The following is a 27,230-nucleotide window of genomic DNA, read 5'->3' as shown; positions in this document are numbered from 1 at the left end:
GTAAAATCAACAAAGATATTTTTAAGTTGGTTATTTAACGACGCTGTTTCAACTACTAGATTATTTAGCGTCGATGAATTTGTGATAGTGAGATGGTATTTGGCGACACGAGGCCGAGAATTAGCCATAGATTACCTGTCATTCACCTTACGATTGGGGAAAAGCTCGGAAAAAACCCACCCAGGTAATCAGCCCAAGCGGGGATTGAACCCGCACCCGGGCGTAACTTCAGGCAAGCGCATTAACCGACTGAGCAACGTCGGTGGCTTTCAACAAAGATAGGAAGAAAGCATTTTTATTTTTTTTATTATTATTATTATTATTATTATTATTATTATTATTATTATTATTATACTACGACTATCGGTGACAATTTCATTATAGTTCAAAATAAAATTAATGTTTGTTGTGATAATGATAATTACAGTGATTTTAGTCAAATGGACAAAGATAGAAATAATAATAATAATAATAATTATTATTATTATTATTATTATTACTTACTTACAAATGGCTTTTAAGGAACCCGAAGGTTCATTGCCGCCCTCACATAAGCCCGCCATCGGTCCCTATCCTGTGCAAGATTAAGCCAGTCTCTATCATCATACCCCACCTCCCTCAAATCCATTTTAATATTATCCTCCCATCTACGTCTCGGCCTCCCTAAAGGTCTTTTTCCCTCCGGTCTCCCAACTAACACTCTATATGCATTTCTGGATTCGCCCATACGTGCTACATGCCCTGCCCATCTCAAACGTCTGGAACTGTAGGAATTCGTAACAAGCTGTTTTTTACGGTGATGGGTTGTTAGCCCTTCGCCCAACCCCCAAGCTGGAGGACCACCCCTTATCGGCTGTCCACGACTGCTTATTCAATATATTCGCAGCTACCCTCCATATCTGGAGGCCGTCTCCTCTATCCGCAACCTGAGGACGCGCCATGCCGTGGTGATAGGGACCCACCATACATGGATTATTATTATTATTATTATTATTATTATTTCTATCTTTCTCCATTTATTATTATTATTATTATTATTTCTAACTTTGTCCATTTATTATTATTATTATTATTATTATTATTATTATTATTATCATTGGTGCGATCGAAACTCGAATATGCATCTGTAGTTTGGAACTCGATTACAACTACGGACTCGGCTAAATTAGAAAATATACAAAGAAAATTTATATCCTTATGTTCATTCAGATTTCTGCCCATTAATTCCGGGTATAGTTATGAGAGAAAATGTGAATATTTTAATTGTCAAAATCTATTTGCTAGACGCCATGAGCTAGATTATCTGTTCTTTTGTAAAGTCCTCAAAGGTGATATATCCTGTGACTCTTTCTTAAACAATATTACCTTACGTATTCCAACAAAAGATATGAGAGCCCACAAACTTTTCTATATTAGAAATTCGAAATTTCTTTCACCAGTCTCCAGATGCATTAAAAATGCCAACATGCATGGCTGCGAATTCGATCCCTTCAATGTATAGACTTTGTTTGCTCTTGGCAACGATTTATCATTTATGTATTCTTTTAGGCATTATACTCAATTAACATTCTCTCATAGTATTCTTAGTTATCCAATCATCGTCATTATTGTAATTGTAATTATATTTATGTGTAATAATTATTTTTGTTTTATGTTTTTTTTATATTTGTGCTGAACTGTAATTGGCCACTGGCTGTTGTACAGCACATTAAATAAATAAATAAATAAATAAATAAATAAATAAATAAATAAATAAAATAAATTATTATTATTATTATTATTATTATTATTATTATTACACTACGACTATCGGTGACAATTTCATGATAGTTTTAAAGGTAAAATTAGCGTTTTATCGTGATAATGATACTTGCAGTGATTTTGTAATATCGAGAACATTGAGCCAGTGTTTATGCAATATCCTTGCACCAATTACGATATTTGTAGTGATGGTAATACGTGTCTTCATTCCAGACATTTTCTAATTAGGAATGTAATTAAGAAATTCAATAGCCTTGTCAGACATTTTATTGCGAAGTAGTAACCCTCCAAGGTATCGGTATCCAATATTTGGAGTATGCGCATCTTCCAGAATAATGACATCCTTAAGCGCTGAATTTGTTCCCGCTCATCAGGCAGGAAGCTTTCCTTCTCATTAAATTTCAGCATTTGGTTGGCTGCCACATAACAGTGCTCCGCGTATTGAACAATACTTACCTTCGAATGTAGATCACAACTCGAGAGAAGAATACAACATTATTCACAAGACTAGAACTTCAGATGAATGCAGTGAAGACCTGAATAAACATTCTCATCAGTAGAGCTAGAATTTATATGTACTGACAAGTGACTATATAATAATATGTAAGTACATATCGCCTGAAACATACAGGCCTACTTACTGCACAAGAATTGATATACAATAACAACCAGACAGTGGATTTTCGGTCCCTATCAGAGATCTGGATCGGACGTTTTCGCTCGGGCGCCAAGTAGTTCATAGCATAATCCGAAAGGTAGCGCATATGCATGATGGGTAAAATTGTCACGAGCGATAAATCCTCGAACGGTATAAACCGAGCGTTAGACATTCGTTCTTGTTACAGTGATGAACTGTGTAGTAACATCATAGATGTTTATCATTTCAAAACTTTGCAGTGTTTAACTAACCTCTCCATATTACAACTACAAAACTTGCTTTAAAATGTAATATAAATGTTGTAGATAAATGTTTCCCCCCCCCCCCACAAGGAGTGATTTTGTTTTCGCCACGTCTGCTAGATGTTATTGGATGTAAATGTAAGTATTATAACCGGAGAATACAATCACGATAATGCAAGAACTGTATCAAGTTTTCTAGTAATAATAATAATCTCTAATAATTAGTGTATCAATCTTTGCGTCTGTAACAGTTGTGCAGCATGATTATTCGTTTTATTATATTTTCTGTGACGTTATCTCTATACTAATATTGTTATTAATCTACTGTTATATCAATAATATTTTGTAAAACGTTTCTACATTGTCGCAGTATATAGGCGGAACACTATGTATGGACCTATCATATTATATATGTGGTAAATGAAATATTGAATAATTATTAATTAGCAATAATAACTGTATATCGAAGTTGTTCATACTATTTTATTTATAACTTCATGTTCCTGTTTTGGTACATTCCATTGACTGTTCCATTAAACGTTTGTCATAAACGCAAAACATAAAGCCTTATTTTTATCGTGTGAGCAAAACATATATGTATCTTATCTGTCGCCTTCCATACAAGATAAGACATGTCGGTGAGATGACCTTGTACTGTGTTCTATTTATTACGAGTGTATCACGACCGATCGTATCTCACTCGAGGGTGCGACACTCGATCGAGTTCAAGCGAGCGATTTAACTCCAATGCAGCACTCTGGTCCCTATAAACCAGCGAAGTCCAACCTCTTCTCTTAAGAGCTAATGACGTCACAGCGTCGCTTTACCCCACCTCCTTCGTTTGAAGGCATGGCAGTGCATGAACTACTTCCCCTTCGATCACTCACTCAGTAACGGTTGATTGCAATCAATTTTACCATGAATGCCGCTCTGTTAGGAAAATATGTAATAATTATGAAGGGACTATATGAAGGGTTCAGAACCATAGTGGGCCAAGCGCCATTTACTAAAACCGTAGAAAACAAGGATTAAAATGAAGTTATTGCCATAATTCAATGGAAATATGTAGCAAGTAATATAAAGTATACACATTAAAACTAAATGATATGTCAATCTTAATTGAACTCTGGTATTCACTTAACTTTAACCCTTGCTTTCTCAGTTTTTAATAAATGGCGCTTGGCCCACTATGTCTCTGAACTCTTATGATACTTTAGAGTCCAAATTTCGAGACTTAAAATCAATAGAGGAGAAAATTAATCTCTTTAACAACCCGTTTAATTTTGCTTGCAAAGGAGCTCCGCATGATCTGCAAACGAAAGTAGTTACGTTGCAGAATTCTACAGTCATGAAACGTTTTCAGTAAGAAGGTTGGGACTTGTTTAAATCTTTTCCCAGTGAAACATTTCCCACATGCGGAAGTTTGCTGAAAATTTAATGACAATCTGGTTCTACATATATCTCTGAACAGATGTTTCGAAAATGAATCACATAAAAAGCCTGTGTCGTAATAGAGTAGGGCACGGTCATTTGGTCTACCTTTTAAGACTCTGCTGTTCATCCTTTGCGGCAGATATTGATGAACTTGTTAGAAGTAAACAGTGCAAAAAAGTCACTAACAGAAAAGGTGTTCAAGTAGTTTATTTGATTTTCTTTCCATCAGAAAATAATGGCAGTAAAATTAACTGAAGCTGCCACTGTAACAAAGTGACATTAGAGAAATTTGTTATGTCAAGAGTACAGACCGATTATTTAGTCCTGACAGCTCAGCGCGCGAAAGAGGGGAAGTAATAGGAGTAGTGGGGAGAGCTCCGGAGTAGAGATAAGGGCGAGCGGTCGGTAAAGGAATGCAGTACAGCTTAATTGTACTAGAAACATACCGCTCTACTGCACGCCTGACATCCGATCACTCCGAAGGCGAGCGAGTGACTAACCCAAACACGCCTTGGCGTAACTAAATGGATTCGCCTGACCCAGGCGCACATCGCCGGCGACTGTCAGGACTAAATCGTACTGTACATGAATGCATAATAGCTCCGCAGAGAGTGTGTGGAGGGAAATCCGCCATCCCCTCTTTCGTTTAAGGTTGGGCATCGCTGCTGTATACACAGCAACAAGATGTCACGTCCCTTGGCTTACGGAGGAAGCGTAGCAATGAGTTCAATGACCTTCCTGCAACTGACATACATCTGACGTTCAGTATCAGGACCGAAAATCCGCTAACTCTTGATGACAGTATTTTAAGGAATGAATACATAGCATAATATAAATGGAAAATTTATGCAAATAAGAGGAAGCCATGGTTACCGGAAGAATAATAAGCATGCGAATTCGAAATGAGGCAGTGAAACAAATGTACAGATTCAAACACTGTACGGTACTTGGGGTACTAATAACATGAACTGCTGCCAGGAGATCAGAAGGAGAATAGCAATGGCAAAGAAAGCTTTTAATAGAAAAAAGAGCATTTTCTGCAGACTTTTGGGAAAAGAATTAAAAAAAACTAGTGAAGTGTTTTGTATGGAATGTGACAATGTATGGTGTAGAAACATGAACATTACGACGAAGTGGAGAGAAACTACTGGAAACATTTGAAATGTGTATTATGAAGAAGACTGCGGCTTGCGAAATGAACAGACGAAATAAGAAATGAAGCTGTGCTAGAAAGAGTGGGTGAAGAAAGAATAATGTTGAAGCTGATAACGAAGAGAAAAAGAAATTGGCTGGGTCGCTGGCTAAGCAGAAACTGCCTGCTGAAGGATACGCTGGAAGGAATTGTGAATGAGAAAAAAATTCGGAGCAGAAGAAATCAGATGATATTCAATATTAGAATCGTATGAGCAGACGAAGAGGACGGTGGAGAGGAGAGAAGATTAGAGAATGCTGGGTTTGCAGATGATTGAATGATTGTAATAAGTTATGTAGTATGTTTTCCTCCACCCTGTGTGTAAAACATTTCCCCTACATAAACATGTCACCACCACTGGTCACCTTGTCGTTATTGGTTGCCCTCACACTCTCTCTCTATCTCTATCCCTATCCCTATCCCTATCCCTATCCCTATCCCTCCCCTTCCCCTTCTCCCTCTACATCTTCCACACCCATCCTCTATCTCTCCCTCCCTCCCTCCCTCCCTCCCTCCCTCCCTCCCTATCCCTCTTTCTCTTTCTCTCTTTCTTTCTCTCGCCAACGCACTGGGTAGCGGAATACACAGTGTTTTTTTTTTCCTAGCGAGCAAATAAATGAGTACAGACTACAGTACATTGAGATTATTGAAGTCAAAGTTCATAAGTTCTGTTGTACAACAAAATTAAAGAGAAAATTGTACCTTATTGAAGTGGCTATGCCTTTAAATCATAACATCGAGTCAATAGAAACTAAGAAATGCCAGGAAATTTAATATGAGTTAAGGAAATGGGGCTGATGTGGAAACTCAACAGAGTACACGTACTGTGTGCCTCAAAATGATAATAATTAAAGCACAGTTGTCAAAAGTCAGGCAATTCGGCACGAAAAATTCCTGAATTAAAATTTCGGAATTGCAGCCGCCACGGTGATCTAGTGGCTAGAGCGCTGGACTTATAAACCTATGTACCCGGGTTCAATCCCGTCGTACACTCGATTTATAGCTTGTGTTGAACTAGCCCGTGGTTGAGGTAACACATGACTTTTCTATTGAAGCTCCGGTCCTCTGGCAACCTAACTAATCTCAATCATCTTCTCATCTCATCGCTGATGTATGGTAGACCAGTCTCCTATGGTGCACCCTGGGCAACGACTCTGTCGGTAAATTGGTCTAAACAACTAACTTCATATAGGTGAATGATAAACATTCAAGTACCCATCATTAGTAAAAGAAACTGAAATGTTGAAAAATCTGCATTATTTAAACTCCGATAAACCATGAGATAAATTGCATAATGACAGTGCAACAGTATATTACTCCGTTTCAGTTCAGTTTTTAATCAGTTATTTTACGACGCTTTACCATCTGCTATGGTTATCTAGCGTCTAAATGAAATGGTGATAATGAGTCCATGGTCTCCCGCCGAAAGTCAGCAGCATTAGCATGGGTTGAGAGAAACCCCGGAAAAAACCTCAAGTTACTTAACTTGTCCCAAACAGGATTTGAACCCGGTCCCGCTCGTTTCACGGTCAGGCATGCTGTTACTCCAGAGCGGTAGACTGTTTCAGTTCATACAGCGAATATCATCCTGTAAGCAATCGTATTGAAAGTATTAAATTCATTCAATAATAGTCATTCACATTTTACATTTATAAACTTTCATTTATTATTTATTTTTTGTTTTAGACTCTTTTACTATTACAGTTGTTACTTTCAGCCGTCATTGTAACCTCGGTCATAAAATTATAAACTTCCCTTTGTAAATGACACAATGAAAATAATACAATAACTACATTAAAATAATACAATGTAAATTATTGGAAGTCATAGACCCTATTAATTTCAGAAATCGAAATGTATGATTCATTCATTCATAGTGTTCTGCCCAAAGGCAGGTCTTTCACTGCAAACTCAGCATTCTCCACCCTTTCCTATTTTCTGCCTTTCTCTTTGTTTCCTCATATGATCCATATATCTTAATGTAGTCTGTCATCTGATATCTTCTTCTGCCCCAAACTCTTCTGCCATTCACTATTCCTTCCAGTGCATCCTTCAGTAGGCAGTTGCTTTTCATCCAGTGACCCAGCTAATTCCTTTTTCTCTTTCTGATCAGTTTCTTCATCATTCTTTCTTCACCCTCTCTTACCAACAGAACTTCTGTCTGTCCACTTCAAAAGCTCCATTTTTTTCCATATCCGCATTTCAAATGAGTCTATTCGTTTCTCTTCATTTCACTGTAATGTCCATGTTTCTGTTCCCATATAATTCCACACTCCACACAAAGCACTTTAGTAGTCTCTTCCTCACTTCTTTTTCCAGAGGTCCGCAGATGATGCTCCTTTTTCTATTAAAAGCTTCCTTTGCCTTTTGCCTTCCTGGCTGCAGCCCATGTTACTGCTTATACTATGATAATAAAGAATATATACTTACTTACTTACTTACTTACTTGCGGCTTTTAAGGAAACCGGAGGTTCATTGCCGCCCTCACTAAGCCCGCCATAGGTCCCTATCCTGAGCAAGATTAATCCAGTCCCTACCATCATATCCTACCTCCCTCAAATCCATTTTAATATTATCCTCCCATCTACGTCTTGGCCTCCCCAAAGGTCTTATTCCCTCCGACCTCCCAACTAACACTCTATAAGCATTTCTGGATCCGCCCATAAAAGAATATATATCACCTTCAAATTTAAAATATTATAATTAAGGCTAAATTACATTATTTTATTTCAAATTAAAAATGTCTGAGTTAATCGATTAAAACACATTAAACATTTAAAAAATTTGCTCCTTCAAAAATTCTCTATCTTAGACCCCCACCAATCGTCTTTCTTCGTTTTTCCCCCCATGCTATTCAAAATCATTAAAATTCAAGTGAGTCTGGATCTTTTACCCTCATTTTTTCTTTTCCGGCACCTATTTCAATGTCATCTTCGGTATGCCGTGCTCTCCCATTCTTTAACATGATCGCACCAAGTCAGTCGTCTACGTTCCATCTTTTCTGTCACATTTATTATACATTTATAACATTTCTTCTCACTTCTTTTCTATCTTTTCCTACTTTACACTTCCTCGCCGACCGTACCTATAGTAGGTAATTCACTTCTGTTGTTAGAAGCATATTTTGTTTTTGTACTCCAGTTATCATACAAGTTTCGGGTCCTTATAGTAGTAGTTATATTTTCTATTATAGAATGATAAATACTTGTTCATTTTTTAAGTTATAAATATGTAATAATTGTATAAATGTTTGATTTCTGAAAGATATCTAGAATATTGCATGCGTGTTTAGCCTATTATTATTATTATTATTATTATTATTATTATTATTATTATTATTATTATTAATAAAATATCTAGACAATTCAGGAAGTCAGTTGGTAGCTGTTCATCGAATGGGTTCAAATTTATTCATTATTAAATTATTTATTCCAAACAAAAATCCTATTTTACATAGGCTAGTACTGTACATTAGGTTTTTAGATGTGCGCTATTATGTTGTAGTTTTACGTATAGGAAAATAGTTACAGTTTTGCGCGAATGTGGTGTATGGAATTGAGATTCGATCTCGGGGAAAAATCAGAAAGGTAAATCTCTCTAAATATTTCGATTACTTGGTCAAACACCGTACGTTTCTCTATTATCACATACCATCGCATACGCTTTAATGATCTCTGTACTAGAAAAGAAACGGAAGAAACATACTGAATTATCAAATATCAATAATAATAATAATAATAATAATAATAATAATAATAATAATAATAATAATTTAATTAATTTCTCTTGTAACTTCTTGAGTCGTTTCATAGTTGGCACATTGCAGTAAATATATCAAATTCAAACTTTGTTTTCGATAAACCTCTTGCTCAATCTTAGATTGGAAGACCTCGTTTTGTGTCCTGAATCGAAGTTTACTAAAGATTTATCTGTTGTACCTTCAACCTGTTTCAGCGTAGTTCAGCAGAACTTCTCATTTTTCTTATTGGATGCTTGCAATATGTGCAATCTCCCGGTTACAGATGAACTTGCAAAGTTCTGCTCTTCATCACAGAAGAGTTTCATGCGGCGTTGAGTCAGATAAACTTCATATAAATGATGTTCAAGGGATAGACATAACTTATCTCCTTACACAATGTATCATCGGGTAGCAGAATTTGATAGTAATACGAACTTCAACAGATACAGAATTATTATGATTCAAAGAACGACTGGAACGTCTGTTTACAACGTCAGGGATTTAGGTTAAAATACTGCTGAGTTAAGTGAAACATTTACGGTCTTCCTAATAAACCGTGTTGGCCTATAGTTTTTTTACGAGACTTATGCAGAGTTGGGACAGAAAACGTTACTAATAAACCATGCATAAGCGATGGATGTATAAACAGGCTGTAACTACACATGAGAATTGCTTTGCAGTAGTTATAAAGACCCTACACGAAACCTCTCGTTTAAATGTTGTATATAGAAGAAAAAATGGCCACTCTAACAGCTGTTCATATAGATTGTCATTTTACGATGATGGTTGCCTTGTAATACAGAAGAACAAACCAAAGAGCACATAATAATTTAGAATAATATTGCTGTAGCTGTTTCCTTTGACCAAAATATAGCGAGGCAATCGACCAAGCCCAGATGTACTATCGATACTTAGCCCGGCACAGTAGCGCACATTATCGGATGCAATAGAGAAGCTCAGTTATTATATTACCTTTCGTAATGAAGTAATGACGAAGTTATGACGTAGCTGGGTAACAGTTGTAACTTATTGTTATACACGACGTATGTAGTGATTATTAGTACCGGTAAGGAATTTACACACGTCTTATAAACGAGCTATTCATTGTGTAAGTATAATACAGTTAGACGCCTGTATTAGTAAAGCCGTTACTGAACAAAAGTATGTCACATTGGAGCAGGATTTGTACCAATACGGCTATTCCCGTTTCTCCGTCCATCAAGCCACCAATTATGCATCACGTTGTCATTAATGCTTGAGTATTAATAAACTTATTGACTTATTTATTGGTCTATAGATAATAGGAGATCGCCGTTCTGGCTGTGTGGATAGCGTGTGCGCTTCTTAATCAAGCGGTCTGAGGTTCGATTCCCTGATTGGGCAAGGGAAGAAATTTATCTTCCGTACAAGGGACTGGGTGTTCGTTATTTTGTGATTGTCCTGTGATGTCTCTGCGATGATCCTGTGTCATAACTGATACAATAAGTTTACTGTGCATGTACTATAGGTTGACGACTCGCTGCAGGTAGTGAAAGGTAGAGATGTGTTGAGGTAACAACGTTGCTATTTAGAGTAGAGTGCGGTAGTATGGGGAAACACACACATATTACAGTAGTGGCAAAAAAAAACCGGACTGACTCTTGTAGCTGATTTCAGAGCCTTGTTCACTCCAGAGCACGATAGACTGGTAACTAAGACTTTCGTGGTTCGAATCCTGCGTGGGAAGGAAATTTTTTTTATTCCTTATTCAAATTTATTCCCACTACTTTTCGATTGCAGCGATATTTTACTACTTAATTAACTTATTATTCCCAGAACATGAATTTTACCAGCAATCGAAAAGCATTGGGAATAAATTTGAATAAGGAACAAAAAAAAAGTTTCCTTCCCAGGCAGGATTCGAACCACGAAAGTCTTAGTTACCAATCTATCGTACTCTGAAGTCAACAAGGGTCTGAAATCAGCTACAAGGGTCGGTCCGGATTTTTTTGCCACCACTGTACATTCTGAAAGTAATATACATTACACAGTGACAGTGTAAAAAGAATGTGAAAAGAATTTATTCTCCTCTCTTTTATAAGCATTTGTGTTTAATTATACACAGTGTTAATGGTGGAAATAAACATATAGCAATTTTAATTCTTCATTAATCCTATTGGTCGTCTTTAGGAAGTGCAGTTACAGTACCGAATTGCAATGTAGGCTACTACGAGATACATACATATTAGTGTCTCAAACGTAAATCTTTGTCGGTTATCTGCCAAACACAGTTTGTACTGTCAAAAGCTGTTCTCTACGTCGCATGACATGATAGGAGCAAAACGAAAAAACCTAACATCGTTGCAGTCTCTAAGAGACAGTCCTTTATTCTCGGGTGACTCTATGTCCACTAATTTGCTATTTATGTTACACAATATTCCATATCCGTTTTTTACATAAAATTCATTTCCACTTCCGTTTTGCACGTTCAGTAACCGGTGTACTTGGTGTCTCATTAATTCTGTGTCATTTCCTCAACTAATTTGAGGGCTTCCGGCGTCTCTTTCTCTGACTTTTCTAACCGTGTAATAGTTTCAGACACAGTTTGAAAATGGGTTTGTATAAAAACCAAATTATTCGTCAGAACCTTCAAATCCAGAACGTTTTCTTTGCATATTTGTTGGCTTTCATTCTTCAGTACCCCCACCCACTGTACGCTTTACCACTATACTCAGTATGCCGTTATGTGGATTTCCCACTGAACTGCTCTATTGGGTCCGAAGTTTCGAAGCCTAGTCATAACTAAGGCCGTGACATCGGTATTTTTGTATCAGTTTCAGGTCGATTGAAGATGAACACATGACGCCGGACGTGTTTCAAGTATACGCATCAGAAGCGAATATGACAAACGCCTAAGCAAGCACTTTCCGTGTTTTGTATACGATTATTGCGTATTATAAAATCAAGACAATACAATTATTGTATATAAGAGGAAAAGGAGTCATAAACATGTTTGACGGAAACGATGCAGCTTCCATAAGTAATGCCCAAACTCTTCTTGGTGACCCAAATATTAAAAAATAGTGTGAATATATTTCATCTAATTTTAGATTTATCCACTCTACAATCGAATGTCTCGAAAAGATTGGTGTGAAATTGGTGGAGAAAATTTCGATAGTAAATCATCTCATCTCAAAAGTGAATGATCTGCAAGATGATATAAGCAAGAAATTGTGTGCGAAAATGAACACAGTAATACAAAAAAAAAACGGTGGTTTCAATTCATTATGCAAAATTGCAAGAGTTTTGTCAGATGACAAGTGCGGTTGTTATCAACTTGATGTAGAAATGAATGATGTGAAATATTTTACATATGCGCCCGATGTTGAACGCAGTTTTTCCGCATACAAGGTTATACTATCCGACACTCGGCGGTCATTTTCATTTGAAACTTTGAAAATGAATGTTGTTGTTTATTGCAGCAGGAACCGAAACCAGGCAAACAACAGACAAGAAAAGTAAGGTACGGAATAGATGTGATAAATAAATTAATGTAACAATTAAATATAGGGAAAGCAAAATTGTACGCCATATACGTTTTAGGTATTCTAAAACTGTAATGCAAAACTCTGTTTTATCACATTTGTGACAATTTAAGTATGATTTCCAACAATTATTCTCAACCTCACCTGCATTTTAGACCTTTCCATTATTAACCCTTAGGCCTATATACAATGATTGGTCCACACCTGTGGAGTAACGGTTAGCGCGTCTAGCCGCGAAACCAGGTGGCCCGGGTTCGATTCCCGGTCGGGGCAAGTTACCTGGTTGAGGTTTTTTCCGGGGTTTTCCCTCAGCCCAATATGAGCAAATGCTGGGTAACTTTCGGTGTTGGACCCCGGATTCATTTCACCGGCATTATCACCTTCATCTCATTCAGACGCTAAATAACCTAAGCTGTTGATAAAGCGTCTTAAAATAACCTACTAAATAATAATACAATGATTGTATTGTCTTGATTTTATAATACGCAATAATCGTATACAAAACATGGAACGTGCTTGCTAGGCGTGTGTCAAATTCGCTTCCGCTGCCTGTACTTGAAACACGTCGACTACATTCTGCCCGGCGTCGTGTGTTCACCTTCAATCTAATACAAATATACCGATGTCACGGCCCTAGCCATAACTCTCCCATGGCCAGGCAGTGCCACATTTGTGAGTTGTATAAAATACGTACAAATGAATCTTCCTGTCCTGCCCCCTCAGTTGTGTGCCATTCGGATAAAAGAAGAGTTTAAACAAAGAAAGAAGGAGAAAATAATTTATTTTATTAGTCGATCAGTTTGACTAATTGATCGATTTACTGAATTCACGAATTGATTGATTGATTGATTGAATAATTGATTAATTGACCTGAGTGATTTACTGACTGGCTGACTGATCGATTGATTTTTTTATTGGTTGATTTATCGATATGAATTGACTGGATGATTGATTAATTGATTGGCCTGAGTAAATGATTGACCCATATGACCGACCTACCTCAAGTGACTGATCTGATGAATTGACTGGTTATTTCATTGATTGTTGACTGGTTGGTTAATTACCGGCTGGTTGAAGTGACTGACTGACTCACTCACTGACTGTCTCACTGACTCACTCACTGACTCACTCACTGACTCACTCACTGACTGACTCACTGATTGACTTACTCACTGACTGACTGACTCACTGACTGACTGACTTACTCACTGACTCACTGACTTTGTCGTATACATTTTCAGTTATAATCATTTCTTATATTGGTGTTAAGTTAGACATACCGCATAAAACACTTTTTCCGTTGGCTTCAATTCTTTTCCGAGGTAAGCTGTGCTAAGATATTTTCATCATTGAAAGTCCAACGTTTTCAACTCACTTTGAAGCTCCGAGTCTGGATCTAATGACAGGAATGGTAACACTTCTGTCGTCGAGGCCAACTAATGACCATAAATACACGCGCCCGTTTTCTGTTCTTTTTCCCTTGAAAATAGAAACAAAAGCGCAATAAACTGTCTCGTCGATATGTCTGTTAATAAAGTGACCGGGAAGTTGTAACGCAATTTTAAGGAAGGTGACAAAGGCGGAGGGAGATAATGGCGATTTAACAGCTCCTGCGCTGTGCTGAGTCGGTTGGTTTGGATGACGTGCTAGCATTTTCATGACGACTATTCTGCCATTTGATTGCGTCATAAAAGTGACGTTACTTCTTTCAATACAAACTGGAACTTTTCATCCTCCGATTCGTCTGCACAAAATGCTCAGTCATCAGCGTTCGAATTGCTTTCACATTACGAGGCACAATAAAACTTCCTTTCTTCCGTCTCACTGTCGCTTGAGCTTAAATTCCTTCCTCCTACACCACAGCAGCATTGAAGGAGAGACAGAAGATTCCTAAGCATGTGTTATTACTTCATGAAACCAAGCAAATGAAACTCTGACTAGGTCAAATCTCTACATATACCCCGTAAAGGAATCAGAGTAACATTTCTTTTGTGAATGTAGGTGTATAACAATGTTTCAAATAGAGTTAGGTCAGTCCTTGCCAGAACTATGTACGAACCACATATTTTGCTATGGTTCGATGCTGGAAATAAATGGTTTTTATGTTCTTAGAACCTTCAAGAAAGACTGCAAATTATACTCTCTTTTTCCCCATGTTCAGCGAAATTTCTTTCCCTTATTTTAAATTGGATATGCCCATATTTCGGCTTTTTTTCTTTAAATAGTAGTTTTTTGAGTATAACGGTGACACACGGATTGAGACAAATGACCTACAAGCTTGGAGTTACATAGTTCCTTACTCTCCTGGAGAGACCACATTATTTTACTATCGAATTCGTGGATTGTTATTTTTTTAATGTAGAAAATGGACACGAGAATTAGATACCTATTTTAAATAGCTATGTTAATATGACCAGTTACATTACCGATTGTTGTGTATGGTTGTGAAACTTGGACTGCCACTTTGAGAGGAACAGAGGTTAAGGATGTTCGAGAATAAGGTGCTTAGTAAAATATTTGGGACTAAGAGGGGTGAAGTTACAGGAAAACGGAGAAAGTTACACAACGCAGAACTGCACGCCTTGTATTTAACTCTTGATGTCCCAATGTCACCTACAGGTGACTCTCCCTAACAAGCTGTCCAAAATTACCAATAAATATATTTAAACATAGATCGCCGTCGACAATGCCTTATTAGACATCTAGTAACTGAATTTCAACCATTTTTGGCAACTAGCTCGTAAATCTGCAGCAGTAGAGAAGAAAACATCAGCGTGGATGCAGAAGAATCTCAACTTTGTGCGCACTTCACATAATGGCTTGTGAAAATAGAAGTAAGAGTTAAGTAGTTTTATTTTTGTTTTCATATATACATTATTAAACTATTGATATTTTATATGCAGTTTTCAAAAACAAGTAAAAAAGGTGCATATAGTGTATATAGGGACTGCAAAGTGACATGTCACCTCCAGGTGACATTGGTCAAATACGTTAAACGTCCGATCTCATTATATTAGTATAGTTATGTTACTTATTTTTCTTCTATAGTCTGACTGTGTATGAAATACTGGAGGTGATGGACGAAGATACAATTGGAGCTTCGTCTGTTATTGATATTACCATATTTCCACCGGCTGATGGACCAGTTATGGATGAGGAAAGTGGTGGCGAAACAACCAGTGACATCAACTATCTTTCAGGAAGAATACTCAGATCTACATTTGAAGTCAACGTTACTTCTGCCAATGACGTACTAATAGATAATGATGAAGGAAATAACCCGAGACCATCAATAATTGACGAGATAACAATGTCCAATTCTTATATTGAGGAAATAAACACTCAAGTTTCAACAGACAAAAACAAACTACCGAATTCAGATATGAATATACATGGAAGAAATAATTACGGTCTACGAAAGAACACAGTGTTATTCTAACATTTCTCGCGATGAAAGACAATCTATTTCTAGTATTAGACTTCAGCAGAGAAAAAAATAATCTACTTCTAATATTTCTTTTTGTAATAAAGAGTGGTCTGACAAAGAAGAAATCTTTACTTGTAAATCTGGAAGAGGCGACGTAGATGAAACATTTACAGATTATAATGAATCAAAACTTACTCCTGTCTAATGTTTCGAGCTCCTGTTCAGTGAAGACATACTCGCTGTCATGTGTAAAATGTCAAAATTGTATGCCCTCCAAAGGAATCATTCTATTGAATTGGACAAAAATGATATAAAAAGTTTACATTACCATTCTCTTACTGACGGGCTACATGTCTCCCCAAAGCATAACAATGTTTTGCGAAACAAAATCAGATGTACACAATGAACTTGTATCCAATACCATGAGGAGAAGTAGGTTTACAGAAATCCATAAGTATTTACATCTTTCGGACAATTTCAATCTTCCTCCTAATGATGAATTTGGTAAAGTCCGAAGATACTTCGAGATTCTAAATGGCAATTTTGGCCACCAGTTTGAAAAGATATGGTGGAGTCACAAATCTATTCATGAAACAATGGCTCCCTATTATGGGAGACAGTGACAACCAGCATATTCATATTCATGCGTTTTGTATATAAACTATGGTCAGCAGCTACACGTCTTGGCTACCTCGCTAAGCATATGAAAAAGCGCAATCGTGGTGCAATATCTTTCGCTGTGACACAGGATGATGCTGTTGTTCGATGGCATGATAATAATATTGTCACTCTTGCTTCAAATTGACACAATGTAACTCCAATTTTGAAAGCAGATCGAGTCAGTGCTATTGCAGGGAAACGAAGTAAAATTCAAGTGGATTGCCCTTCGGTTATTGAATAGTACATCAAATACATGGAAGGAGTAGAAAGATTTGACGAAAATGTTCATTCTTTGAAAGTGAGCTTTCATGGAACGAAATGGTGGTACCCAATTTTGCATTTGATCTCGATGCAGCCTGTCATAATGCGTGGTTAGTATCAAGAAGAGATGCAATACAAAAAGACTTGACATATTGTGAATTCCGGCGAAATATCGTGCGAGTATATTGTGGTCTCTATGGGAAATCTCCATACAGACATCCAGCCAGCGATTCAGTCCCATCTAGTAGTAGCATTACATATATGCTATCTTAAATATTCTCCACTGAATAAAATATGATATTGCAGTCATTAAATGTAACAATAAGATTTATTGCCCAATGTCACCTACAAGTGACGCCCCTACAGTCCGTTTGTAAATATGATTTTCCATGAAATCTCAATAAACAATACTTCTATAGACTATAATAAACATTATTTAATCATTTATAAACAATTTGTACATCTGTAATGAGTTTGGGCTAAGACGGGTTAATTATGAACTTTAAATTCAGACGGTCGGCCTGGGTAGCGTAGTCGGTATAGCGCTGGCCTTCTGTGCTCAAGGTTGCGAGTTCGATTCCGGCCCAGGTCGATGGCATTTAAGTGTGTTAAAATGCGACAGGCTCATGTCAGTAGATTTATTGGCATGTAAAGAACTCCTGTGGGACAAAATTCCGGCACACCGGCGACACTGATATACCGTAACCTCTGCAGTTGCGAATGTCTTTAATTAAACCATAATAATTTAATGTTTCTAATCCAGATGTTTGAGATGGGCAGGGCATGTAGCATGTAGAAGTGAATCCAGAAATGCATATAGAATGTTAGTCGGAAGACCTGATGGAAAAAGACTTTTCGGGAGGCCGCGAGACGTAGATCGAAAGATAATATTGAAATGGATTTGAGGGAGGTGAGATATGATGCTAGGGACTGGATAAATCTTGCTTAGGATAGGGACCGATGACGGGCTTATGTGAGGGCTGCAGTGAAACTCCGTGTTTCCTAAAGGTCATTTGTAAGTAAGTATGTTAATATGACAAATAAAATTACATATCGCATATTCATTCGAATATTTATGTTAGAAGTACTGCTTAGAATTATATTCCCAATCTAATGCTTCAGACAAGGTATTAAGGCTTGATCCCACGCCGTAGTGTCGTGGTTTAAGGCATCATGTCTAGGACTCGTGTTACAGAATGCATGCTGGTTCGAGTCCTCACAGGGAAGGAATTTTCTCATGAAATTTCCACAAGTGCATGGGATCGGTACCCATCCATTATCGTGATAAATTGGAGAGCTGCGATAGATAGCGAAATCCAGTTACGGAAACCAGTTATGACGACTGTGGTGATCGTCGTGCTAACCACACGGTATTTGGTTGGGTCTTCGGTCACCTTTACTGAGACATGTGGACATGAGGCCAGCAGCCAGCTGGTCAGCCTTGGTCCTTGATTGGCTGTCGCGTCACGGATTTTATTAAGGCTTGAAATAATCAATATGACTGTTAATACTTGAGTAATCTCATCCATTTAGAAGGTAACTCAAAGAATTAATACACCTACTGCATGTTTTTATACATTAACCTCCTGAGTTCTGAGACATTTGTTGTTTTTTAAGTTCGATATAATTCTACACTTCAAAAAAAAGTCACTGACATGAGAAAAAAATACTGAAAAAATTCTGCAGGTTACAGTTAGGGCACAAATGCAAGGATATTATACTATATCAAGTCTCTGCCCCTTCATCTTGTATCATAATCAGTTATGAAGCATGGTATAGTGTATTATACTCTCAGGACTCAAGAGGTTATAATATATTGGCATTTCTTTATACAAATTTTATTCACCAACTCTCATGTGATTGAATATTTGTTACTTAATTATGCATATGTTATTGATATATTCAGGAGAAGATTGCTAAATTATTTATAAAGTTACTTTTTTACTTTTAAGGGCGTATTCACTTTTATCAGTGGTTGTCTTTTAATCTCATTCTGCATTTTGCTGTATCTTCCCATATGTTGTCGTCCAGTCCCTAAATTCCACGATCTTCTTAATATCCCCCCTCCAAGTAAATCGAGGGCGTTCTTTTTTTCCTACGATCTTCTGGAGACCAATGTATTAATTTCTTGGGCCACCTATCCATGGACATTCGCTGGATATGACCATACCATTGTACAGCTCATACATTTTGTCAAGACACTCGCGATCCGCAGAGGGGAACAACGTTTCTGTGGAGGAGGTAGGAGTAGAAGGGAAGACCGGGCGTGTGTCTACCGAGTTCAAGGCAAAGGTTAACCCATATCCCTGTAATTTAGTAAGTAGATTCATCCGATTTCGTGCGCAGCTCAGTAGGAAGAATGGGGGAGTGTCTGGACATAATGCATGCGCTGTAATGATCGAGTTTCTGGGCGATCTATGATGTTGTACTTGAGTTTCATTTTTCTTAAACCGTCTCATTCCGGACTCTTTTAATTCGGAAGATTCGTAGCTTCTCCGAACGACATTCGTTTCTACAATATGAATTCGATCCTTATATCTTTCAGTTAGCGTCCACTCTTCCACGCCATATCCCAGAATACTTTCAACAATAACCTTTAGGATAGTCTTCTTAACTTCTAGTCTGATATCTCTACTCCAAAATATTCCATTTAATTGTCTTTTTGCTGCTTAAGCATGATACATTTTATTGTTTACTTTCGTTTCAGAATTTGGTTTTATTTATAAACCGTTTCCAAATAAATATACATTATTTCGTTATCACTTATCACCTTCTAATCTTTGCGATGGGCTGGCCATCTATCAGAGAAATATCGCAACTGGCTGAGTGTGTTTCTCTCTATCGAGAATAAATAGCACTAGTGGAAACCGCTGAAGAGTGGGAAATTTGTAACAAAGTGAAAAATACATAATCCGAGAGTAAAAGGTTACTTTATGCGTCTCTTCCAGTCCGCTCAATCTTACATAAATCATTAATTTTTCACTGGAGTCAAGAAACGACAGAATTTTACATAATACGTTTTCGAATACGAAATGAATTGAGCTTTCGTGAATCGAACGAGCATTCCTCAAACCGAGAGGTACGGTGTCATATAAAGGAAGTAGCGAAATAAAGAAACTTAATATGTAAGGAAGGAATATGACATATTTTGTGAGAAAAACGAACACATTTATTTAAAACGCATTTATTAGAAGCGCAACATTAAAACAAATTAATACTACAGTCCAAAGTCCAAACTTTCACAATCGATGTGTACTATCATGTCGATTCAAACATCAAGGCAACTAAACAGTTCAAACTAGTCGCACATATTGTTTTACTCTTTTTTTTTTCAGGAGGTTCGCGAAGTAACAATATTATTTTGTGTTTATGTTTTCTGTTGTGGCGCGGCTAGAAAGTTTGAGAAATGCCGCGATGGATCATTAATTCTCAAACTTTGTATGTTCGGGGCCCATCTTCAATTTAAAAAAAAAACTCACGGAATCGATCAGTTTTTATACTCATTTTGAACTTAATTAACTTGGTATAATAAGAACTAAAGTATATTATGTAAAGAAATGCTGTTATTAAAATTTAATCAGAACCTTTTAGATCGTGAATCTAGTGTGTGTGGAGTGGGTCTGATGTTCCTGCATAAGCTGATATAAGCTTATGTTAAGTTCTCTAAGGTGGTTTACTTCAGTCATAAATTTAAGCATACGTCAAGTCTATTTCTGTACTTGTCTTTCACTTGAACTAGAGTGTAAAATTCCTTTTCACATAAGTATGAAGCGGAAAATTGTGTTAATAGCTTTGCTGCCCCATCCGGAAAATCAGAATATTCAACTTTTAGAAGTACTCAAATAGTTATTAAATTTCAATTAAAATTTACTTTTAACAATAGAAGCACAAATTACTTCACTTAACAGTGTGAATGTATCTTAGAAATATAGAAACTGGCTTTGAACCTATTGATTTCTATGTAATTTTCTGAAAAGTAGCTTTGTAACTTGTTCGCAGAATAAAGAAGTAGGTTAATGCAGATTCAAAAAAAAAGGATCTAAGAAAAGCTCACTGTTATTAAACAAATGTTAATGTCAGGAAAGGAAAAACGTTTTACGCCCTTTAAACATAAATCGAATCCTTTTTCGAATGCTTTGACTTTATTGTGATCATGGAACACAATGATGTTGAACGTTGAAAAGGTAGATGTTTAAATTTTAATGGCATATTGGTTCCGTTAAGTACAATGTTAATTGATAAATGAGTTCCATTCAGTCAGTACTTAACATAAGTTAAGTATTGACTGAATAGAACTCATTTATCAATTAGATGTTTTAGTTCACCTTGTAAGCCGAAGATCATGGTTATCGGAAGAAAAATAAGATGATAAACGTGCGAATTCGAAACGAGGCAGTGGAACAAATGGACAGCTTGAAATATTCCCTCTGAATAAATCAATGTGCATAAATTCAATCTGATGCCACTTCGTAAACATTTGCAGAAACGAAAACTTTTGAAATCACATGGAAGTTTCTTAGCAGTCAATGCCACCCTCTCAAAAAAGAAGTGTGTTTAAGTTGAATCTAGTGGCACTTCAAAAATACTTGTGAAACAACATTAGACCTCTCGACACACATTAGAAGTTAGTGCAATACTTTTTTCCGATCAATGTAATGACCTGTTATGTACCAGTTTAGAATTTGTATCCGACTAAAAATCACAATAAATGACCGATTTACTGATTGTAACACTTGATATCTGTACTGCAGCGCATACAGGAGAAATCGCGGCTGGCGTGGCGGGCGGCCTGATGCTGATCCTAGCTGTGGTGCTTCTGGTGCTGTACCGCAACTGGCGCTACGAGCAGGAGCTGGACAGTCTTCTGTGGAAGGTGGACTACAAGGACATCCAGATGAACGAGGAGCAGCAGCTGCACAACGCGTCGCTCAGCACCAAAATCTCCAGGGTAACATGAGTGGCGTCAAGTAGTGCGTGAGATGTTGTTAACATGCTATTAGCTGTTTCCTCATATTCAAGCCAACCTATAATGGGAGGACCTCTACTGAGCAGTTAAAAGCCTTCACGATTATTTATTCACTCCACTATGGTCCTTCCCAGGAATCTGTGGAATAACTTCGCGCATATCGGGGCGGAGTCTATCTGTGCCGGAGTGTATTGCGGGCAGCATCAGCTCGAGTCTGCTAAGGGGTTAGATGCTCGTGGTGGAAGGTATAGTAAAGATAGAAATGACCCCCTCATGCAAGCGATTGCTAGCTTCGTTCAACCAGTGCCTTCCCCAGAGCAGTCATTAACCCTAGCCCTCCCGCATATCACTTGCATAGAGGTCTTGTTTCGTCTTTCTGCTCCACAGAATCCTGGGACGGACTATAGCATCTCTTTGGTTGTATCCATGGTCTGGTGATCAGCATACTGGCTTAAAGATCTGCAGGTCCCGGGTTCGATTCCCGGGGAATCGTCCTTGAAAAAGGTTCCCAGGATGTCTAGTCTTGAAATTTGTATGAATGTGAATGTGTTGGATTATTAATTAACCAATCTTCCAAATTTTAAATGCAACATATCAGAACTGTTGCTGGGCAGGAAGCTCAAGACAAGTTTTTAGTAGGTTATTTTACGACGCTTTATCAACATCTTAGGTTATTTAGCGTCTGAATGAGATGAAGGTGATAATGTCGGTGAAATGAGTCAGGGGCCCAGCACCGAAAGTTACCCAGCATTTGCTCATATTGGGTTGAGGGAAAACCCCGGAAAAAACCTCAACCAGATAACTTGTCCCGACCGGGAATCGAACCCGGGCCAACTGGTTTCGCGGCCAGACGCGCTAGCCGTTACTGCACAGTTGTGGACAACACAAGTTTCAAAGTTACTTTGTTGACATATAACGTTATCATTTAGTACAACCATAAAACACTAATAGGAGCTAGAGAGTTAAAGAATTTTAAAAAATGTTCCCCGTATACTAGAGCTTCGACATCTTTCCATATAACTACTTTTTATGAAAATAAATGCTGCAACAAATTTAAAACATTATATTCTTCTCACCTGTAGTACATAATTTCACGCAATTGGACAGTTTTATGCACTCTTGTTTAGAACTGGTATGTTTCGCGAAGAGTAGAATGGGCATATTTTAACGTAACACTGCAACTATGACGAATATTGACCCAGACAAATGTAACTTTTCGTTCTGAAAAGGAATTTTACAATGTTACATTTTTTCGGATCACATTTCTGCACATTTAAAGAACAAAACTAAAACTCTTTTTATCATTAAATTATCATAATACACTGCTCTCATAAATTGACTGAGCTTGTTGGAAATTAAATCAATGGATTTCCCAAAGAACGCTATGAAATGTTTCTAAATTTTAACTAAAAAAAGGAAGCAGAAACCAGCAAAATTGTATTAAATTTTTTTGTTTGAAATATCTCAAAGAATAACACCCTGAAATTAATGGCATTATTTAGAGTTCATCCCGTATATTAGTTGGGTGTTCGGAGGAACATCGTTATTGCTGCCTACCCGAATTACTATGAGTCTGTTATTTTAATTAAAGTTAGCCTGAATGCCCATGACGTCACTACTTTGTCAACACTTTCTGAATGTCAAATTGCTATCGACTCATGTTTCAACTCTGTAAGACACATGGCGTCTTTCTTCCCGTTATTGGTTCATTTTAACAGCCACCAACATCAGCCACTCTATCGCCACAGTATCCCAAACCATAAGGCGATCTTTTGTATATCCTGTGCCTAGTTAATTAGTGTAAGACTGAGTTCATGAGCTGGCGAGAGGATGCGTGGATTTTGTTTATAGGTTATACATAGCTCGTCAACGACCATACAAACTCTGCCACAGTATATAACTGACTTCAGCAGTTGGAACTTGATGGAGAGCAGAGAGTAGCTCAATCTCTTAGAGTTTTACAACTACAATAAAGATTATTTCTATCCCTTCTGCCTTCTTAATGGCATCATGCACAGTACAAATAATTTAAAGCTACTTCAACAATGTATTGTTTCTTGCTTAATATTCGTTGCATATTTGTAACAAAACGTGCATTGTATTTTTCATAAGATACAAAGTTCATATTTGATTAAATATATTCAATTTCAGTCATTCCTTGGAAATTATGTTTGGTTAAAATTCTACAACATACGATCATTTTCAGTTTCACTAAAATTGGTTTTGCTAATTGAAATTATATTAAAGTAAATCTAAATTATTTAATATTAATAGGATGAATAACAACCATTTTAACACACTTCTTGACACTACTGGAAACGCTGCGACCTGAAACTCGTAGGCCTGCCTACAGTGAATCCCAGCGAATGTTGCCGGTGTTTCTGTCGACCGACCAGCTGCAGATTCTCTACTGTTTCCGCTGCTCCTTACATCCATGAACTTACACCGTTTCGCCGGATTAAAACTTATGTTCTATGTTATGTTAATAGCATGTGTTGGCCGTAGAATTAGGTCTATTAGCAGTTAGTTATTGCCTGCTCATTCCCGGATGTAACACCACGTGACTTTAATTTCTGGAGAACACTGAAAAATAAAAGAAAACGTTCTAAAAGAAATTCGTTCTATTAGTGCAGAGGAACTGATGCGTGTGAATGACAGTTTCTTACTAAGATGGTGGAGTAACGGCTAGCATGTCTGACCGTGAAATGAGAGGTTCTCGGTTCAAATCCTGGTTGGGACAAGTTACCTAGTTTAGATTTTTTCGGAGTTTCCCTCAACCCGTTAAAAGCAAATTCTGGATAACTTTTCGGCGCTGGACTCTGAACTTATTTCGCTGGCATTATCACTATCAGAAGTTTATATTTTAATTCTTCCGGGATTCGGTATAATTTCACATATTATTGCTTACTTAGCTTACTTTTCTAATATAATGTATATTTTATTATACATTTTGGTGTATGGTGCACAAAAATGTTTGATGTTTTAGGTAATAGTTTAATTCAAATATCATTCAGATGTTAGGTAACCATAGCAGTTGATAAAGCATCGTAAAATAAACCACTTTCTACGATGTGAATTATGTATCACACAAGATACAAAAATACTTCCAGCAGCTACTGTGAGGAGGGTGAGTACCGAATGTTATTAATATAATATAGTAAGCGCGCTCTGAGTTTGCTGATCAAGCAGCGGCAGTAGCGGGGGCTACCTATCGCTGGTCGGCCGACAGAAACATCGGGAAAGTTCGCGGGGATGAAACCTATACATAGTTTCAAAACATTAGAAATGTTAAGTTTCTGTGCTCATTCGAAGATCCAAAAGTCTATTTCTGAAGATAGTCACTGTTAAAGCTTAAAACCTCATAATATAGTTCATTTACGTGGTACAGTCATTAAGTTCTAATACTGAGCGCATAGTGGCGTTGTGGTGCACTATAGCGCAAAGGTGGCGCCATGGTATGATACCTTGTCAGTTAGTCTCTCGACTCTTTGTTGTGACGGTGATTTGAATGCGCGCGTCGGAACTCGAGTATGTTGCAGTTTGAGCAACGGGCAAACGTCACGTTCTGTCAGAAATTAGGCAAAACTGCTATAACCGATCATAACTGGAGACGAAACATGGTGTTTCCTTTACGATCCGCAACTGAAGCGACAATCCGCCACCTGGAAAACGCCATTATTTCCACGACAGAAAAATTCGCAACAAGACAGGTCAAAAGGCAAGGTGATGCTTTAACAGTTTTTTTTTTTATTCAAATGGAATTGTTCACATAGAATTCATCCTACAAGGTGCAACTGTAGACAAGATCCTCTACAAAGAGATTCTTGGCCGTTTAAGCAATTCAATTCGTCGTAAGCGTCCTGAGCTTTGGCATAGGAAGAATTGGCTGTTGCTACACGACAACGCCCCTGCACATCGCTCCATCCTTGTCCAAGAGGAACTTGCAAGGCAACAGGTCGCTGTTTTGCCACACCCTCCGTACTCACCTGATCTCGCACCATGCGATTTTTTTTCTCTTTCCCCTCATGAAATCAATCCTACGAGGGCGTAATTTTTATGCGGCCGAAAAGGTCATGACTGCCACAAGAGAAGCCGTACGGCATCTTCCTGCCAACATCTTTCAGCGGTGCTTCCAGCAGCTACACCAACGTTGGCAGACGTGCATAGCGGCCAACGGCGACTATATTGAGGGAGGATGTCGATCTGTTTAAGTGTACGCCATATCACGCGGCATCTTCTGAGACATCCAGATTCTTGTGGGTGCCTACCCTTCAGGCGTCAGTGTCAGAACTTAATGACTGTACCACGTATATACAGTCTTGCAATAACGTTTCGTCGCATGGATACTTCATAAGTCCCAGAAAGGAGAGAGTGCGCATGATCAGAGGACGAGCGACCGGTTGAAAAGAGAAGGACTAGTTGAGGTAATAAAATTAGCCCTTTCTGGGACTTATAAAATTTCTGTGCGACAAAATATTTTTCTAATACTGTACAGTACATGGTTACAAAACGCTTCTGGATGAAAGGTACGTCGCAAATTCATAAACAGAGTAAAGACTCCAATACTGCCGAGAAATTCCTAGATAAAAACAGGCACGAAATCAATATCTTCATAGTTGAAGAATCGTAAGCGGTCGTGGGCGTTAGTACTGTACTTTTTTTTTACGAAATGCGTTTGTCAATAAGTGCGTGGGCGAAGATAATTGCTGTGTGAATGTGGGTTGGCGAATAGGGGAGTTTATTGAGGTATAACGGTGAATTAGATGAATGGAAGAGTAGGTTAATGATTGTGGTTGTCGTTTAGTTGGAAATGTATATGGGCCGTGAAAAAATAATAAAACTGCTTTGTTAAGTATGGAAATTGGTTGTGAATGAAGATGTGGGTGTAGTGAGTAGGAGAACAGATGACACGCAGATCTATTAGTGACTAAAGGTATTTTTGAGCAAATTTGTTACTATTATGTGGACGTGTGGTTTTCGTATACAGAAATAGTCAGTCAGTTAGTCAGTAGTTAGATTGGTTAATAATAAATTGTTATTGATAATTTTACATATACACTAAATATAATAAATAAATTTGGTTGTTGTTGTTTCTATTAGGGACCTATTGTTAATTATTGTCCTTGTAATTTGCGAGGTTGAATTTGGATAGGATTTAAATTGAATTGTGTCACTTTTGTTACAATGTAATACTAATTTATTAACTCAGAACCAGTCACATATTTTGAGTAGAATTTCCTCTGTTGAAGATTGGAATGTGTTGGAGTTATTAACTGTAATTAGTATACTTGTGTCATCTGCAAATAATATGGGATGACCTACTTCTTTTATTAGGGAGCAAGATCATTTATAAACACTAGAAAAAG

The 27,230-nt window shown here is 37.4% G+C and overlaps 1 protein-coding gene across 1 annotated transcript in view; it reads left to right on the top strand.

Annotated features, from left to right (window-relative positions):
* LOC138704813 (guanylate cyclase 32E) overlaps positions 1-27,230 on the top strand; it is a 786,020-nt gene that overhangs the window by 671,844 nt on the left and 86,946 nt on the right. The window contains exon 10 of the mRNA XM_069833092.1: positions 21,650-21,846. Within this exon, the coding sequence (XP_069689193.1) occupies positions 21,650-21,846 (197 nt within the window). The remainder of the gene's footprint in view (positions 1-21,649; positions 21,847-27,230) is intronic.

Source organism: Periplaneta americana, chromosome 8, assembly GCF_040183065.1.
Source record: "Periplaneta americana isolate PAMFEO1 chromosome 8, P.americana_PAMFEO1_priV1, whole genome shotgun sequence".
NCBI classification, from domain to species: Eukaryota; Metazoa; Arthropoda; class Insecta; order Blattodea; family Blattidae; genus Periplaneta; species Periplaneta americana.
Note: the sequence above shows the minus strand (reverse complement) of the source record. Positions and strands in the feature narration are given on the sequence as shown.